This window comes from Phyllostomus hastatus, unplaced genomic scaffold, assembly GCF_019186645.2.
Source record: "Phyllostomus hastatus isolate PE091 unplaced genomic scaffold, TTU_PhHast_1.1 phas_contig_159, whole genome shotgun sequence".
Classification (NCBI taxonomy): domain Eukaryota; kingdom Metazoa; phylum Chordata; class Mammalia; order Chiroptera; family Phyllostomidae; genus Phyllostomus; species Phyllostomus hastatus.
Window position 1 is genome coordinate 41,309,712 of NW_025333640.1, and position 17,949 is coordinate 41,327,660.

Sequence of the window (17,949 nt, forward strand, 5' to 3'; positions counted from 1 at the left end):
CAAGCCGTGTTATTTACAAGTTTAAACAAGGTCACTTCCCCTGTAAGCCGGCCACCAGCTCCAGCCACTGGACAAAGCGGTCATTTTCACACCCTCCCGCTCGCCCTCGCGCGGGACACTCGACACCAGCGACTCACCCCGAGTGAATGGGGCTGGAGGACAGGGCCACATTGTCCAGGGTCTCGGGGCCCCAGCTGAGGCGGTAGGCGCTCCTCTCGGCCTCCTTGGTGAGCGCCGACACCTAGACACGGAGACAGCGCTGAGTGCACACCCCCTCGCTCAGCCTGACGCGCCGCCAGCTCCCAACACGGCGCCACAGGCGGGCGGCCCCGCCTGGAGCAGCCCCCACTGGAGAACACGAGACCGAGGCGTGTGAGGGGCCGTTTGTCCCGCACTCCCGTGAGAAAGACACGACTGAAGTTGGATCACATCTGTGTCATGGGCTGTGAGGAGGCAGGTGCTGGTGCAGTCGCGTGTCCAGCCAGCCGACACCGACACAATCACACCCAATATCAAAGTGTCCCCTAGAAACACAATGTCTCCTCTGTCGATGGCAATTCTAAATACCGAGAGGTGCCATGTGACCCCCGTAAACGCACCCTCCCTCACACTGTTCCCTCCACTGGAACAGCCCCTGGGGGGGGGGCGGGGCTGGTTTTCATGTGTGACCCCACAGAACACAGCACAGCCAAAGAAACCAGCAGTTGGCTGTAGAGAACCTCGGGTCACGGAGAAACCCAGCGAACCTTTCCCCCGGCTTAGAAAACCCCCCCCAGCCTCCTGTCCCGGCCGTCACAGGGGCCCCATGATTTTCTTTCAGGGGAAGACCGGCTGCCCCGGACGCCCCCCAGCACCCGGTGGCCCCCAGGGGCTCCGCAGCCCGGAGAGGGGCGCGCAAGGGGCCACCTACCTGGTGACTGGGGATCAGCACGGCGTCGTCAATCATGGCGCTGTCCCGCAGGTAGGAGGCGTGGCTCAGGGTGTGAGACCTGTCGGAACTGAAGGACCGGAGGCTGGCAGGTGAGCGGGAGGCCAAGGTCACATGCCAGCGGCGAGCGGAGGGGGGAGGAGGGCATGACGAGCCGAGCGGGAGAGGGAAGAGAGCGTGCAGTTAGCTGCTGGGACCTTCCAGGGGACAGACCGAGGCTGGGTGCCGCCCACGGGCTCCTCACCGCACGGACACACCCTCCCCCGGCCGGGCAGCCAGAGCTGGGCCCCGGGGAATCCGGAAACTAGGTCTGATCCTCCCGGTCTGATTCACGTTCTCCCAGAAGGGCCTGGAACCAGCAGCGGCCGTTCACACAGGAAGGGATCACATGGACAGACCACCTAGGTCGGGGCCCAGCGCTCATCTTCCTGCAACTGGGAAATGCGAGGGGACAGCCAGCCCGTGGAGAGGACAGGACGGAAAACAGGCTTCCGTCTGTCCACGCCCATCCTGCTCTGTCACTGTGGCCGCTGGGGCCGGGGACCCCTGAGAGGCACAGAGACAGCAGCACGGCCACAGGCACGCTTCCTGAGGACGCAGGCCCCCAGCGAGGCCAGGTCAGAGGGCAGGTGGCCCCCAGGTGCTGGTCGCCACGGCGATTACACAGGCACACAGAAAGCATTTCCAGGCACCAGCCAGACCCAGCCAGACCCAGCGCAAAGCGAGCGGCCACTGGCGACGAGCGGAGGCGAAGTTGGGCTCTCGTGGGATTCGGGCCTGGACCAGCGTGCTGTCCTGGCGTGCTGTGAAGTCCACACGCCGGCGTCCTGAACGACAACGCACTGAAGCGTGGCCAGTGCCACCTGACACCCACAGAGATGCAGTTTTGTTCCTTCTTAGGCAATTTGCACACTCAAAGGACACGTGGGTGGGTAGCTTAAATAAGCTCTATTTTATGTCCAGGTTTTTAAAGATCAATATTCAACACACTGGCCCAAAGCCCACAAGCGAAGGCAGAGAGACATGCACGCTCACGGAATAGTTACAGAAGCAAAGTGCCATTCACCGCTGGCTGGGGGGGGGCAGCCAGCGCGGCCTGTAGAATTACGGACCGAGTGTTCAAGTGCACGCGCTCGTCAGCCGGCGCTGTGTTCACTTTGCAAAGGTACCGAGCTTTGTAACCCAACACTGTCCTCTCCACAGGGTGTCCCCCTGGCCAACTTGGGTTCTCCTGCGGGGCGCCCCGGCAGAGAATCCGTGGCGGTGAAGGGCCCTCTCCCACCGACCCGGAACAGACCCCGGCCACCACCGGACGCAGCACACGTGGGGGCCGACGGCCGGGTCCTGTGTGCTCACCCCTGCACGTGTCTGCGTGTTTACAACGGAAGGAAACCTAAGCAGAGTGTGGGGGTCCCTGCCCTTGTGTTTCACAGGCTGTCTCTGAAGACGAGGGGCCTCGGTCCGGGCACTCAGAGGCAGCTCCCCCCTCCTCAGTGGAGTTCAGCGGCATACTCAAAAAGGGGCTGCGGTGCACTCTGGGTAACCTTGGCCTGGCCTTGAACTTTGGGACAGGAAAGGGATTAAATTATGAGGGGGCAGGGGAGGGTCTTTAAACTCAGCGAATCCCGTGTCCCGTAGAGGACTGAACAACTACTTCCCCTGCCCTAAGCCACAGAGCTGCCCCAGGCTCACGGGCGCGTGCTTCGAGGCAGGCCACGCGGAGGCGGCTCTGAGGTCGCGCTCTCCTCCCTGCGGTCGGGATCGGCCGAAGGAGACAGCAGTGGAGGGTGGCCCGCCTGGAAGGACAGGGCCGGCCCCACGCCGGGCCTCGACTGGTGGACGACCTAACCTCTCCCCACGGCCTCGGAATTCAAAGGTGCAGGTGGCGACGTCACACGCTGGAAGGGCCAGGCGCACGTGAGCGGCAGCACAGAAGGAGCCGGAGGCTCCGGGCACGGGACCGAGGGGCCTGCCCGCAGCGTCGGGAGGACGCTGTCCCCGGGCAGAGCTGGCCCCGGGGGACCGCCGCCGCCGGACAGTGGAGACGCGGAGTCAGAGGGGACGGGAGCAGCCGGATGGAGGGAGAGGTGCCTGGACGGGACCTGGGTGCGCGGGTGGGACGTGCGGATGTCGGCTCGGAAAGAAGGCAGCCGCCCCCGGGGACACAGCGACCTGGGCGGGGGCCCGCCTGCTTCAGGGCCGGGGCGTGAAAGGGCTCGCCTGGAGGAGCACGTAACACCCCACGGGGCAACCCCCGCACCCCTGGGCCCAACTGCTGGGTCGGTCGGCCAGCTGGGGACAGCGGGGCGGGGCTCGTTTTCGTCTTTGCTGAAACCCACAGGAAAGGGGCGCAGGGAGAGAAGCAAGGGGAGAGAGAGACGCAGTAACTCCCAAGCCCCAGGAAGGAGATGAGGGTGGAGAGAGACGAGGACGCCCAGGGTGCGGAGAGCCAGGAGGAGCCCCGTGCCTGCCACGTCTCCGCCCGTGGGGCTGCAGCCTGGCGCGCTCTGCCGTTTCAGCAAACGGCAGTGGTTTCTCGTGGCGCTTCGGGGCCCATGTTGCCGCAGAACCTGCTTCGGGGACACAGTGCTGGAGTATGGCAGCGGCGGGGGGCGGGGGACTATGCTCGCTGAAGGGAGGGTGGCTGGCAGAGTCTGGGGTAACTGCGTCTCTGGCCCGGAAACCGCCACTCGATGGAAGGCATTGGGAACAAGTTCGGGCGTGTGCAGCAGAGGGGCCCTCGCTCTCTGCCCAGTCCGAGGGCGTGCTGCTCCGCTCACGGGGCCACGCGTCCACCGAGAAGGCGTGCGGGACGTCTGTGGTGCCCTCAAACCTGTCCTTCCCCACTAGGGCGCACTGCCTCCACAGACACCACGGGCTTGTGTCCGCCTGTGACTCCGCTGAGATGGGCAGTGACTCCCAGCATGTGTGAGAGTGTCCGTGAACAGAGCTCTGCAGCCCACCGCGCGGGTCGACACCCGGGTGCCGCTGTGCCTGCTGTCCCTCCATGTGTGACCCTGAACGCGACAGCGTCTGAGGTTTGGGGGCCCCGGGGCAAAACAGAGCGGACCCCCACCCTGCCCATCAGGAGTGGGCTGTGACCTTCCTCTACGAGGGCTGACCCGCACCCGTTCTACTCTGCGCCCTCGTGCACTCCAGCGTCACGGTCGCTATTCTGACTGCACAGGGGCCAGCGAGGGCCCTCTTGGGGCAACCACCCGGGGCGCTGTGACAGGTGCGGTCAGGCCGGGGCTGTCCTAGCTCCTCGTCGAGCAGGAACCCTTCCAGCCCGAGGAGCCGTTCCGTGTGACATGTAAACACCCTCACGTGAGCAGAAATCCATAATTCTAGAGTGTCGGCACCCGCGAGCGCAGCACGCACACACAAGCATGCTGAGCAGCGAGCGGGGAGATGCGGAGGGACGGGGGGCCACGCTTCCCGGCCGCGGGGTACCCACCTGGGAACGGCACTACCGAAGGCACAGCAGACAGAGCGTGACGGCAAGGCAAAATGGTTACCGAGAAAAGGCGACTTATTGAATTGTCTGAGCACGAGTTGGAAGTTAACAAACAAGACAGCCACGAAAGGGAACTGCTGCCTGTCCCTCCGCCGGGGGAGGGTGGCTCCTCAGAGCCCCGGGGAAGCAAGCGGGGGCTGGAGACCAGCTCCCACCTCGTCTTCCCCCGCCGCCCTCACACACTCGGCGGGGCGTTCGGTGTGGCACATCGCCGCACCCCTGAGCCCTGCTTTACGGGAAGCGTTGCTCTGGGTTCGCCCAGAGACCCCCCATCTGTCTGTGACCGGGGTCGACCTGGGCGCTGAGAGTGGAGCCAGGAGTCAGTGCCCAGAGGCACAACGCTCCCTTTTGGGGCTGAAGGGACAAGTGGCAGGTGATCTGAAACATCTATTGCAGGCAGATGTCTGTGCCTCCGACTAGTTGGTGCTTTTCCTCAGCCATCCCATCCACCTGGAGGGCCTGTTCCCTCCTCTGAGTGGTTACGAATGTGGGGGCGTGCCGACGCCAGCAGGGGGTGTTCCCCTGTCGGCCCTGCACCTGCTTTCTTCATCATCATCATCATCGTCACCATCGTCAGCATCACAGCATGCGACTCTCTCCCGCTGGCACCTGGGCCAGCGTTGCCGCCTACCTGTGGGAGCGCCTACCTGTCGGAGCGCCCCCCCTCCAGGCTGTAGCGCAGGTAGTTCATGCCGTCCAGGAACTGGCTGCCGGGCAGCGAGTCGTCGCCCAGCTCCTTCAGGTCCTCGGGCCTCAGGTACTCGCCGCCGTCCCCGGTCATCGTGTCGTCACCTGCAGACGGGTGAGGTGGCGGGAAGTCACCCACAAGTGTGACGGACGAGGCAGCCCCAGCGGGACTGTGCCGGGGTCCCGGAAGCTGCACGTGGGAGGGACGCAGGGCCGGGCACGGGAAGGTGTGAAAACTCAGGAGACGCCAGCCCTGCGCCGGGGAGAAGCCGGACCTGGACGGCAGTTCTGCAGCAAGAGGACCCTCGGCAGCAACACGGCCACACACGGCCCGCACTGCTGTCGGTCAGCCTGCAGGTCTGAGAGGGAAGACGTCCCTTTGGGACGGTGTCCCCGGGACCCTCCGGAGCTGGCCGTGTTTGGAGGCAGGGGCTTTGTGGCCGTCATTCAGGGGAGCGCTGAGGTGTGATCTGACCGGACCACCCCAGGGAGTGGGTCCCTACGAGGGACAGAGAGCCACGCAGACGCAGAGCGGAGGCCGAGCGAAGCCCGGGATCGAAGGGTCGCTGCCGGCCCCAGGAGCCTTGTCCCACCACGGACTTCTGGCCCCCGAGTTGGTGCTAATGAGCTGCAGGTGCCCTACGAGCTCCCGGGGAAGCTGGAGAAGGCGTCGCCGAGGGAGGAGCTGGAGGTGCTCCTTGGTCTGGGCGCACTTCGACAGGAGACCTGGTGGGGTTCCGGGTGAGAGGCCGGTGTGTGAGGGTCAAGGACGTCAGAAAGACAGTGTGAAGGAAAGAGCCACGAGGGCTACGTGGAATCCACGTCCACGCTGGTGGGCAACAGCGGGAGAGACACCACTGTCTGACACAGCGGCGGACCAAGCGGCTCAGACGCTCCATGATGGCCCCGGACGGGCCTGTCCCACCGCTTCTCTCCCCTTGTGTGACCTGTGACGCTTCGCTAGGACGGCTTCCATGAGGCCAACAGATTGGGGTCCCTTTCATTTGATTCTGGGAGAAAAAATTCTTAGGCCCGGTCTAAGAACTGGCTCTCCACACGCAGCATGCCAGGTCTGCACCGCAGCCTCCGTTATTTTCAGTTTTGTCAGCATCCGGGAAGCCCCGGGGAGGACCGGACTACGGGGTGGGGAGGCGGGTCTGCGGGACGGGACGAGCTGTGCTCCCGGACCCCTGCAGCGAGTGGCCTGGACGAGGCTTGGAACCCCAGAGCCTCGCTGCCTTGACAGTGATCACGTAACGACCGACTTGACGTGGCTGTAACCACACCAGAGACACCCCTTCACCCCAGAGTGACGCCACCTGCATGCAGTGCAAACCATCTAACTCAGCTGTCAACGCATTTACGCTAGTTCCACGTCAACGCATCAGAGAATTATGTTTTTCTCTAAATTTGTATGCTAGGAAGAAATATTAGTTTTGGGAAAAGCTGTATATAATATTCACCAGATAAGTATGTTACTATGTCTCAATAATTGTTGCAAAATGATTAAGCGCATAAGCAAGTCATGGCTTTGAGCTTCCAAGTTAACAAAATCCACGCCCCAGATGCACTCCAGTCTCGCCCCTCACGCATGCTGCTTCAGAAGGAACAGGTTAGTCTCGGGCAGCCCAGAGTTAAATGTCAAGCAAAAGGCCTCAGTGCAGTTAAGAAAGATAAAAGCAAAGAAAAGCGTTCACTCCAACGATGTTCTCTAACGGTACCTGAGTCACTCAGTACGTCCCCATCAATAAAGTGGTCACCAAACCGTTTAAGAGCTGTTCAACATATGAGTGCAGATGAGCACAGGGCCCCCAACACCACGGGGTGTGCCCCTGTGAGTGGGGAAGGCTGGTGGGCGAGCACTGGGGCGACACACATGTGACCACACCAAAGGCCGGCAGCCCTTTGTCCTCGTCACGGGTTCTCACAGCGGCTGGCGCCACGCAGCACTCTCACCAACCGGCGAGTTAACAAATCGGCTCCAAATCACCGTCTCGGTGCAGCTGACCTTGTGATTAGATCTTAAAGAACCTAAAGAAATGCCTTTCCTATCTCTCCGTGAATATTGGAGAAACATCGTAAAGGGTTTTGTGAGTCCTTTTTCAGCCACACGCACCGGAACACAACTGCACTCTGAAACGTGGTCGCACGCTTCGCTGCATTCGTGAATTGTTAGCAGCAGATTTCCTGGTTCGAGAAAAGTCGACCGTCTGCTTCAGGTGGGTACGGGGAGCCTGAAACGCTGCCCACCGATGTGCCCAGCGCTCCCTGCAGAGCCGCAGGCTGCTCAGAGCCTCGGAGAGCTTTTATCAACTCGAACACTAGAGGGGGCACATTTTCTGACTTAACCAAATCTTACTTGAATTTGTCTGACTTACTGCTATGCAATTTTTAACCTTTTCTAAGGCTCTTTTCCTCTGGGTTTAAAATATAGCATGTTTGAACCAGTCAGAAAGCAGGGGTTTCTCAATACACCATGGCAGTGTCTACTCTGAGATCTTTTTATTTAAGGCATTGTAATAAAAAAGTAATTTAACTTAATTATGACGTGTTAATAATTGCATTATCAGGTGGATATTTTAATAGATGGCCCATTTCCAGTCTTTCACCTTCCCAGGCCCATTATTTAGTAGGACAACAGAGATCACACCAGCTGAAAATACACTGATCAGAATCCTCCTTCCCCAGATGGCAAAGTAGATTTTCCGGAACAAAGCTGGGACTGGAACTGTGAGGTCCAGAGGCTGTCCCACTGCACCCACCACCCAGCTCTGTCCCTGAGGACGGGGCGGCCCCCCAGGATCTGAGGGAAAGGCTCACCCTCTTCGTCAGACACATCGAGCACCTCAGTCATGGTCTCAGGAACATTCAGCTTGTGTTTTTCAGTGATGGTCTGGAAGGAGAAAAAACATCAATGCTCAGAAACAAACTCAACAAGAGCTCCATGGAGCCCGGAGGAGCTTGGCCCCAATACCGGCCCGAGGCCCCATCTTTCATGTGGAAGCTCCTTCGTGAGAAGCTCCTTCTCACTTTCTGTCCTGGAAACCGACCTCTTGCTCCTGGAGACGAAGGATCACGTGCCCAGTGAGGCTGTACAGGGGACGCCCACTGTCCTGAGGCCCCACTCAGAAAGTGAACTGCTCAGCGACGGCGTGAACAAGCAGTCACCCCCGGGGGGGGGCAGGGGAGGCAGCGGCAGGTGCGCAGCCTCCCCAAAGCGAGGGGGCACGTGAGCAACGTCTCCAGGAAAGCTCACAAAGACGCTGTGGCCACAGGCAGTGTATTGAAAACAAAGCCGGTGGAGAAAGTGTTGTAAACAATGTGAAAGATGTAAACTCTCTGGGCAGCAAACGTGTCTCCTGGGATCCGAGGACCCTGCAGAGGAGACCCAGGGTCCTCACAGCGACCCTGGTCTGCATTACGTAGCAGTTGGGGGGGGGGGGATACCAGGCTCTGGGGTCACTACGGGGCTCACAGTCTAACCTCCCCATCTGTCCGCCAGCAGGCCTGAGCAGGCCCCTCCACTGCACCGAGACCCCACTCCCTGGTCTGTACGCCGGCGACAGTAACACGAAGATGGAGTGAAATAACGCCGATGAGAGCTCTAAGAACGGCGATTGGCGTATGTCAGTGCTCAGCAAATGTTAGCCAGCATGCACTCTTCCCATCGGGGTTAATACTGAATTATTCCTGAAAGGAAGGGCCTCTGGACTTATCATCACTTGGGCCTGAGGGAACGTTTCCAGAGGCTGCCGCAGGTCAGGCGTGGTTCAGACCCGTGGCCTCAGACCCGTGGCCTGGCGTTGTTACGGGAATTTGAGAAAACTAATCTCCCTGAGCAGAATCTTCACCGGGAGCCCGGAGATGCTGCCCTCGGTGGTCACAGTCCTCAGGCTCTGCCGTGTGGACGTCACAGACACGTCTGAGTGGCCGCAAGGACGCGCTCACCTCAGCTTTTCTTTCCAAAAGCATCACACAAATCGATGATGTAGAATTATGCAAAACACATTTAAAATCCACTTCACGATGAAATCAGTTTCCTTTTGGGTGATGTCACCGTTGGAGAGAGGATGCAGCCAGGAGGAGGGAGGAAGTCCCGTGGTGCAGAGGCCTGAGGGCACGTCCAGCCCCACACACGCATGTCCACACAGCCCGGGAGGGCTCGTCAGGGACACCAAAGCGTCCACCCACAGCTCTGGGACATGGCCGGTCATCGGTAAGTATTAGTTGAAGGAAGAAACTTAGACCACTTATATACACCACTTCACTATTCTTTGAATATTAATCTGTAAGTTTAACAGAGATAAACCACCACCTGTTCTACATCAGTGGTTCTCAACTCTCGCTGCATATTAAAATTATTAGAGGAATTTAAAAGATATCGTTGCCTGGGTCCCTCACAGGGGGTCACGTCAGCCCCCCTGAGGACGGGCGGACTCCGGGTGTTTTCTGGAAGAGCCTCCGAGGGTGTTTGCGCAGCTGCAGTGCAGCCCCTTTTCCCGGAGCAGACGGTGCGGGGCCGCCCACGCCCTCGGTGCCGTTCTCCGGGACCACCGCGTCCTTGCTACCTGGCTGTTCGCCAGAACTTGACTTCCACGTCCGGGGTTTTTGCTGGAGTGGCGCTCGGCGTGGCGGGCGGAGAACAGCAGCGACCAGGGAGTCCGGAGAGGCCCCGTGTTTCTGGCGCAAAGCACGCTGGGACCTGCCACCTGTCCGACTCCTCCCAGGCGTCCGCGCACCTGTGGGCCTGCGCAGTCCGGTCGTCCTCACCCAGTGATACTTGTGAGCCTGCGATCTCTGAAAGCGGACACGCGCGTCCCATAGCTTCTTGAGTAAAAAGAATTTATTTTCTCACAGCATCTCCGTGTCACGACCCACGCCACCGCCCTGGAGTTGCTGCCCGGAGAGGTGGCGTTTTCACCTCGGACGGCCCCCGGCACGGAGCCGGCTCTGGTTCCCACCCGGCAGGCCTCCCGGTGGAGGAGCGGCGGCAGGAACCCGGGAGAAAGCACCGGACCCCGCAAAGGGCGCGCGCTCGCCCTCTAGCGGCGGCCCGAGGCACAGGCGCCCGCAGGAGCCTCGTGGGAAGGGACCGGCCCGGCCGGGGCTAGGGCTTCCCTGGCCTGTGAGGGACACACGGTCTCAAACCCGCCCGGCGAGGCGCAGCCCAGGCCCTCCTTGTGCGGGGTCTTTCCCGGTCCGGGGGGCCACGGAGAAGGACGCCACCGGGATTCAGCCACGCGGAGGGCCTCCGTTAGTGCCAGTCTGTGGCCGGCCAGTTTTTCTCCTCCATGACTTATCGAGGAAACTTCGCTTAAACCTTTAAAAACACTGTGTCACGCGGGCCACGGGTCTTAAGACTCGGCTCGAGAAAACAAGCGGAGTGGTCTTCCCGCGTCCGGACTCCGCGGGTCTCCCGTCCAGGAACAGTCCACACCCGCTCCACGCGGGGCCCACCTCGTGGCTGCCGGGCTCCACCCCCCGCGCCGCGGGCTCCACCCCCCGCGCTGCGCGCGGCCGTCAGCCGTGTCGCCTGGCCGACGCGTGGGGGCGCTCCTCCTCCCCCGCAGCCCCCGACGCCGGCCTGCCCACCCTGCGGCCCACCCTCCCGTCCGCGCCGCTCGCTGGAACTTCCCGCAGACTCCGGACTGGCCGACTCGCGACCACACTGTCCCTAAAGGGCACCCTCTGCTCTGCCCTCCACCTGTCCCCCTCACAGACCGGCCCCGAGCAGGGTCCCCAGGGTTCAGGCTTCAGAGAAGCCTCGAACAAGTTGACGCAAAGAGAGCGGCAGCAGGAGGGGCCCCCTGCTGGGCCGGGGGACAGCGCGGGGACAGCGCGGGGCCCTCGCCCCCACTCGGTGCCCGCCAGGCCTGGCACAGCCCTCGGCGCCCGCCGCCGGCTCAGCAGTCCGCGAGGCGGAGACGCAGCACGGCGCACGTTTTAAATGCCTGCTCCCTCCAGACGCAGACCGTCTCCCTGCTGAGCGCATGCGACTTCCTTTCCCAATAAAAAAAATCACCGAAAACAGGGCGAGAGGAGCCGTTCTCGTGGGAAGGACTGCGGGGGCCGGGGTCCTTCTGCGGCTGCGTCACCCTCCGCTCGGAGGGTGGGTCTGCGGGGCTGTCCTGCCACAGCCAGCCGCAGGGGTCACGGCCGGGGTCACGGCCGGGGCCAGCGCGAGGGTGGGGGCAGAGAGGAGGGTCCCCCCCCCAGAGAAAGGGACCCGGCGTTCTGCGGTCCCACTCGCTCCTCTCTGCGGGGGACCGACGAGTGAAGGCAGCGCAACCCCGGGGGCGGCGCGCGCTTTGCAACAGATCCGCCCGGAGAAGTTCGGAACTGGAGCTCGGGACGCTCCGGGAGGGGAGGCGCGGGACTGCAACGCCAGAGCTCGGCCCTGGGGCCGACGCCGCCGGGGCCCTGTACTCACCGTGGTGGTGGTGACCTCCTCAGTCACGACCTTCAGCGTGTCCACCACCGAGATGTAGCCCAGCCGCTTGGCGATGGCCAGGGCGGTGTTGCCATTCTGGGGGTGAGGCGAGGGGAGAGAGAGGGAGAGGGAGAGAGAGAGACAGCACAGGGCCAGTGAGCTCACCGCCGCCCGAGGCGGCCGCCCCTCCCCCAGCGCCCGGCACTGCTGGGGAAATCACTAGTTTTCACCATCACATCTGAACGCGTCTTGGTAACTTCTCCGGGCTGGAGCGCAGGTCACCATGGTAACACAACAAGCGGCATCTGCCCGCTCTTACTAATGAGAAGCACTTGCAGCTTTAACCCCTGGGAGCTCAACTCCGCTGGCCCAGCGGCTGCATCGTGCAGGGAGGGGATGCCCCCAAGTGCTGGCACGGCCAAGAGTGTGCACTGCTCCCAGGGCCCCCTCCACCTCCGGGGGCACAGGCACTCACTCAGTGCCACAGATTGGGGGGGGCTCCCAGTACCCCCAACAACACTGGCTGGGAAGCTGGGCCCCGAGCCAGCTACTGGGGACACCGGGAGAACCTCTCTGCTCAGTTTGCATTTCAATGGCTGGGCCCAGCGCCCCAGCGGCCTGAGCCAGGGCCTGTCCCCCGGCTAGTCCTGGCTGCGCCCTCCCCGCAGCCCGAGGCCCCCCCAGTGCTGGGCCTGGAGGGCAGGGGCTCATTCCAGGAGGGGCCTGAGCCGTCACTGGGGCAGAAGGACAGACTGAAGCTGTCCTTCTGAGAAGGCGAGGCTCTTGGGGGGAGACGATAATGTTCCTGCTGGGGACAGGGCGGCCTGGGGGAGGGGGGAAGGGGACCCCACGTGGGGTGGACTCACTCCGTGAAAGAAGCCACAGGCGGAGTCTCCCAGGCTGAGCAGGGCTGAGAGGACAGGGCCCCAGGGTCCTGTCACCCGTTCACCCACCGGGTCTCCGCCAACTCAGCGGCACTACCAACAGAGGGGACTCCGAGGGTGGCTCAGGCGGGAGGGACGGGGTGCAGTGAGGGGGACAGGGGCAGGCGGAGGGACCGGGCGCGGGCGGAAGAGGCAGGTGAGGGGCTCACCGTGGTGGTGGCGTCGGGCCGCGCGCCGTGCTGCAGCAGCACGTTGATGATGTGCGTGTGGCCCTGCTGCGCAGCCTGGTGCAGGGGCGTGTAGCCGCTCTGTGGGCGCCAAGGAGAAGGAGGACTCGGTTAGCCAGTGCGTGGAAGCCTGTGCCTCACTCACGGCGGCGCCGTGCACGGGGGCAACCTCCCCAGGGGCCCTGTTCTCCGAGGCAAACACGCCCACACTCCGTCCGCCCACAGACCGAGGAGCGGCTGGCCGACTCTGTCCTCGCTCTTCTGGAGTTCTGAGCGGTTCGCATGGAAACGTGTACCGAGAGGCCCCGCACCCCGAGAAGGGGCAGCACCCAGTGATTGCTGCCCCAGGAGGAAGGACAAGGAGCTGTCACTGGAACCTGGGCGTCACGGGGACGGCCACCGTCCCCTGTCCCTTCCTCGTGGGCAGCCCTGGGCTCGCTCTGTGCCAGTCCCTCTAAGATTTCCTTTCCCAGAGCAGCTCTGGCCGAAGGCGAGCGAGCCCCTCAGAGGACAGGAGGCCCACTTTGAAAAAGTCTTTAAATTTAGGTTCTTGACCACTCGGGTCTGAGTTTGCCGCAGGAGAAAGCGAGGCAGTGCGGTGAGGTGAGGGGCGGGCCTCACCCAGGACGCCGTGCGTGAGCGGGCCGGGGGTGGAACAGACGGACTTCACCGCCTCAGAGGGGACAGAGCTGGGGAGAGCAGGGGGAAGCCATTCCCTCAGTCCCTCCGGAGCTGGCCCGGCAGGAGCTCAGGACAGGGATGCCATGCCCGCTCCGTGGCCCCCCTGCCTCGCCTGTCAGGGCAGTGGTCCAGGGTCCCAGCTGCGAGCAGCCGTCACACCTTGACCAGCAGGAGCCGCTGTCCCTGAGACCTGCACCACTGCACCGCTTCCCCATCCGCAGGAGAGTGCTCCGTGCTCACAGGACACCGCACACCCCTCCTGCCGTCACTGTGACCTGCCACCAAGGCTGCCCCGTGTGCAGGACACACACTCCGCCGGCTGAGCGTCCTTGCCATGGGGTGACCCAGGAGCAGTCACGGGGACGCGGCTCCCCAGTCACGCCGTCCGTGGACACTTGAGCGGTGTGAAGGGAAGGAGCATTCTTTTCCCAGTTGCCCTCCTCTCTGCTGTGTTGACAACTGCTGTGCCGGCCGAGCCCAGGGCCTGTGCAGGGCCAGCAGCACGTCCTCACCGCTCGCTGGCCATCGCCAAGCCTGGACACTGAGGTGACGTTGCTGCTCTGTGTGGCCACTGCGGCCGGAGATGTGTGTCCCAGCGATGTGTCCTCCAGGGAAGTCGGGGCAACTGGACTCACATGCTTCTGCAGAGGCTCCCGTCCCCTCCTCCGGGCCTCCAGCCCCAGAGCTTCTGCCCACAGCTGGAACCTCTGGCCCTCTCCCACTCCCCCTCCCGCCCCCATGTCGTTTGCAACATGCAAACAGCCGGGACTTCAAGTTCTGGGACGGATCCAACGTGCCGTCCATGAAACGTTTCTGTAGTTTATCTGGAGTTGCAGGAAAACGTCAGCAAACATTGTTTTCTTTCTCACTGAGAGCCCTGTGATCTTCAGAGCGTATTCGACAAAAAAACGCCCCCAACATGCCCCCCACGTGCCGGGGTGCACGCCCTGTGCAGTGACCAGCAGTCAACCCCGCCTGTTCTCCTCACGCTGACGCTGCAGGGTGTCACCCTGACTGTGAGCGAGTCGCAGTCCCATAGAAACCAGTCGGCTTTGCCCAGTTTGTACACCAAGGCATAAAGGTTTCAGCAGTAAAGGCAACGCTTGGTTTTGTATTTTCACAGCAACAGAACAATTTTGGTAACTATGGTTGCACACGAGATGTGAGGAAGAAAACAATTCCTTCTACAAAAATGTCATTCTGTGTGAAAAAAATCTTACGTGTTTATTAAAAGAATGTCCTTTGAAGTGCGCCTCTATGAGAGATGTATTCCAAGCAAATAAAATCCACATGGTTCATTAAAAAAAACACCTGAGAAGTTAAAATGAGATTTTTCTCTCAACCAAATGTCCGTCTGAGTGCAGGTCAAATCCCGGGGGCAAACAATTTATCTGCTGGAATCTCTGGCTTCCCAGCGTCACAGCCACTCAGCAGCCACGCCTCACAACACGTGGCGAGCGCCATGCCCCGGCTCTGCAGAGCCTCGGCGCCCACGAGGAAGCCCGTCCCAGTGCCCCCGCGTGAGCTCGCTCAGCAAACGCGGCGCTAGGCGCTAACGCCGGAGAGCTCGACGGGCTTTAAACGCGCCCCCACGTCCGTTCCGGGAGAACTCAGGAGCCGCTCGAGACCAGGCGGCGGCCACCACTCTTGCTGGCGTCAGATCCCCAAACCTCCGGTGTTCACGGTGTTTCCCATTTAAAAACTAACTTTCTATCTGCTTATGCTCATGCACAGACACAGTCTTGTCTCTGCTTCTGCGAGGACAGAGAGGACAGAGAGGGGCCCAAACCCCCCACGTCCCCGGGGGACAGCCCTGGAGCGTGCCTGGGCGTGCTCTCACCGACGGGCGCACTCGCGGCTGCAGCGGGGGTTCCCACACACGCACTCGCAAACCGGCACGCTTCACGTGTCTCTCGGAGCTGCCGGGGCACCACGGCGTGGTCACAGCACGTGTTTCTCTCCCCCTGAAGCCCTCTGAGCGCCCTGGAGCGCGTGTCACTTTCCAACCTCGCTTTGCTAACCAGGCCCTTCCGCTGCCCCTGGGGAAACGGGTGAGTGCAGGGCGGGGCCGAGGCCGGGGCTGCGACGTCCCGCCAGGGGCCGCGTGCCCTGCGGTGACGTGCTGGCCTGTGCCGGCTGCTTCAGCTCCACGTCGGAAGCTCCGAGCCGTGGCTCTCAGATGTGGGAATGAGAGTCTCAGACCGCCACACAAGAGCGCACAGTGCATGCGCTGCTTCAGAAGAACCAAAGAGCGAAGCCCACGCCACCGCGGTGGGCGGACGGAGCGTCGCCGCAGCTGGGCCCTTGCCGAGAGAGACACAGTGAGAACGGCCGTTACCTTGGTTTTGGCGTTGACGTCCGCTCCCTGCTTCAGGAGGAAGTTGACCATTTTCACGTTTCCGTAGTGACAGGCCACGATTAAAGGAGTGTAGCCCAGCTGCAAATAACAAGGCACAGGCAGGTGACCGACCACTCCGCGGGCGAACCTCGAGGGGCCGGGGAGGCGCAGACCCTCCAGGTGGCCGGACTAGTATTACTCAGCAGGCGTGTGCACCTGGTGCGCACAGACGCGGGAGCAGGTCCGGGAACAGGAGGACTTCGTGCACTGAGGGGTCCCAGACCAAACGTGGGCGGGGCCTGACTGACAAAGAGCTGACACCGAGGGGGGGTGGGATCGGAAACCGGGGAGGGGAGAGGAGGCCAGAGAGGGTGCCGGGCAGGCGGGGGCCTGCAGTGCGGTGGGCGGAGGAGGTCACAGGGTGAGACCAGGGCGAAGCAATGCCAGTCGGGGCGTGGGCAGGCGGGGGCAGGAGAGGGCAACCAGCCGCTGCCTGGCCGGCAGCAGGGCACAGACAGCCTCCCCTGCAAAGCCGGGACCCCTGTCCTCCATGCACTTGGACTCAACTCCCCCAAAACGGAGACCCGTTCCAGGTTTGCGAGCAGGAGGGGCATCGTTAGCCCAGGACAGACTTTCGAGGGGGGACCGGCTGGGAGCCACCCCAGGACCCACCCAACGGGGGCAGCGGTCCCCGTACCTACCTTCGTGTGGGCGTCCTGGTCGGCCCCGTGCTTGGTGAGAACCTCAGCAACGTGCACCTTGTCCTCCTGGGCGGCCAGGTGTAAGGCGGTGAGTCCACTCTGCGGAGAGAAGGGGCCGAGGGGGCGTCAGGGCACGAACACGCACTGTGTCACCCCGACATCCCATCTCCAGAGAAAAGCCTGTGAACGCACAGCCTCTGCCCAGAAATCGCATCTTGTGAAACTAAAGACGAACTGTCCCAGCTACTGCGACTCCCCACCCAGGACAGAGTCTCCGTTCGTCCACACTTTCGGCAAATCACGCTGTTTTCCACGTTGGGCACTTAAACCGTGATCTGAGGCTTTAAAACAACTCAGCGAACCCGCTGCCCCTGCTGGCACAGGTCGCACGGCCGTGCCACCGCGTCCACGCCTCCTGCCTAACCACCCGGCCCCTCCCCCGGCCGGGCCGCCCAGCACGGCTCCCCCTCGACCAGCGGAGCGAGGGTCCACACTCTCATCAGGAAAACATTGCATCGACGTAAAAAATGCAGCATTTCATGAAATGAGCTCAGCACAGCTTTCTCCGGCACCCAAAGGCAGTGCGCTGTTTTCTGGGATCTTCTAAAGACCGCATAAAAAGTGACGACCTCACTTACAGGCAGCGTCGTGAATTGGCATTTTTAGGTAACGGGGTCGGCACGTGGGCGTCAAGGGGCGATTTTAATGCACCGAGTACGCGGTGGGAGCGCGGCTCGGAACCGTACAGGACCGCGCCAGGACGGGAGGGCGGGGCCCATCCCTCGCGGCCACCGCCTGGCAGCCCCACCGCACGGGCGAGTAGCTCCTTCAAGAAGGTGGAAATGTAAAGAGCCTCTTGACCCTAGACCCCTGGCCCACTTCACATGTGTCCTCTGGGTGCCGGTCAGGTGCCAGGAAGCCCTCCGGCCCCTCGAGTGTGTCAGACAGAGTGCAGGGTGTCTGCCCCTGCAGCTCTCCCGCAGCCCCGCCTGCTGGTGCTTCTGCCCCCGGGCTCGCCGCCGTCGCCCAGGGCAGCGGACTCGACTGGAAGCACCACCCCCCGGCCCCCGGTTCACGTGCAGTTGCAGTCAGCAGGCCTAACTCTGCAATCAGGCGAGGCCACGGAAGCTGAGCCGTGTCCTCCAAAGTCCACGATCTCCAGCCACGGCCCCTTCAGAACCCACGCGACCGACAGCGAGAAGAACATTCTCTGATGGATGGAGAAAGGGCTTTGCACGTAGGGCAGCCCTTTCCTCGTGTCCACTATCACCTGGCGACCAGGTAGGAAATACAGTATCTGCCTCTGCGTCATGGTTGTTACTGAGAAGCACTCACTCGGAGAGCACCGAGCGACGGATCTCCGTGGATCTTACCCAGAAAAGGAACACACGTGCTTTCCGAGAGCAACGGGAAAAGGGGCCGGTTTGGCTTGTTACCCGAGACACCTTCCCAGTGGCAGCTGGTTTCAGCGGAGAGTGGGCTGAGCATGAGAGAGTCACAGGTGGGGCAGACAGCCAGACAGACAGTCGGACAGACCGTCGGAAGCTGGTAAACAG

General features: G+C 62.3%; 1 protein-coding gene across 50 annotated transcripts in view; it reads right to left on the reverse strand.

Annotated features, from left to right (window-relative positions):
• ANK2 (ankyrin 2) overlaps nucleotides 1-17,949 on the reverse strand; it is a 293,273-nt gene that overhangs the window by 48,340 nt on the left and 226,984 nt on the right. For 18 of the 50 annotated variants that reach the window (XM_045830698.1, XM_045830702.1, XM_045830701.1 and 15 more), the window contains 9 exons: nucleotides 16,394-16,492; nucleotides 15,693-15,791; nucleotides 12,656-12,754; nucleotides 11,563-11,658; nucleotides 7,953-8,025; nucleotides 6,854-6,907; nucleotides 5,093-5,237; nucleotides 911-1,013; nucleotides 138-241 (listed from right to left, as the gene is read on the reverse strand). In XM_045830698.1, coding sequence (XP_045686654.1) covers nucleotides 138-241; nucleotides 911-1,013; nucleotides 5,093-5,237; nucleotides 6,854-6,907; nucleotides 7,953-8,025; nucleotides 11,563-11,658; nucleotides 12,656-12,754; nucleotides 15,693-15,791; nucleotides 16,394-16,492 — 872 coding nt within the window. Of the gene's footprint in view, nucleotides 1-137; nucleotides 242-910; nucleotides 1,014-4,385; nucleotides 4,398-5,092; nucleotides 5,238-6,853; nucleotides 6,908-7,952; nucleotides 8,026-11,562; nucleotides 11,659-12,655; nucleotides 12,755-15,692; nucleotides 15,792-16,393; nucleotides 16,493-17,949 lie in introns of all 50 variants that reach the window. The other 32 variants (XM_045830723.1, XM_045830729.1, XM_045830727.1 and 29 more) reach the window with 5 other exon arrangements.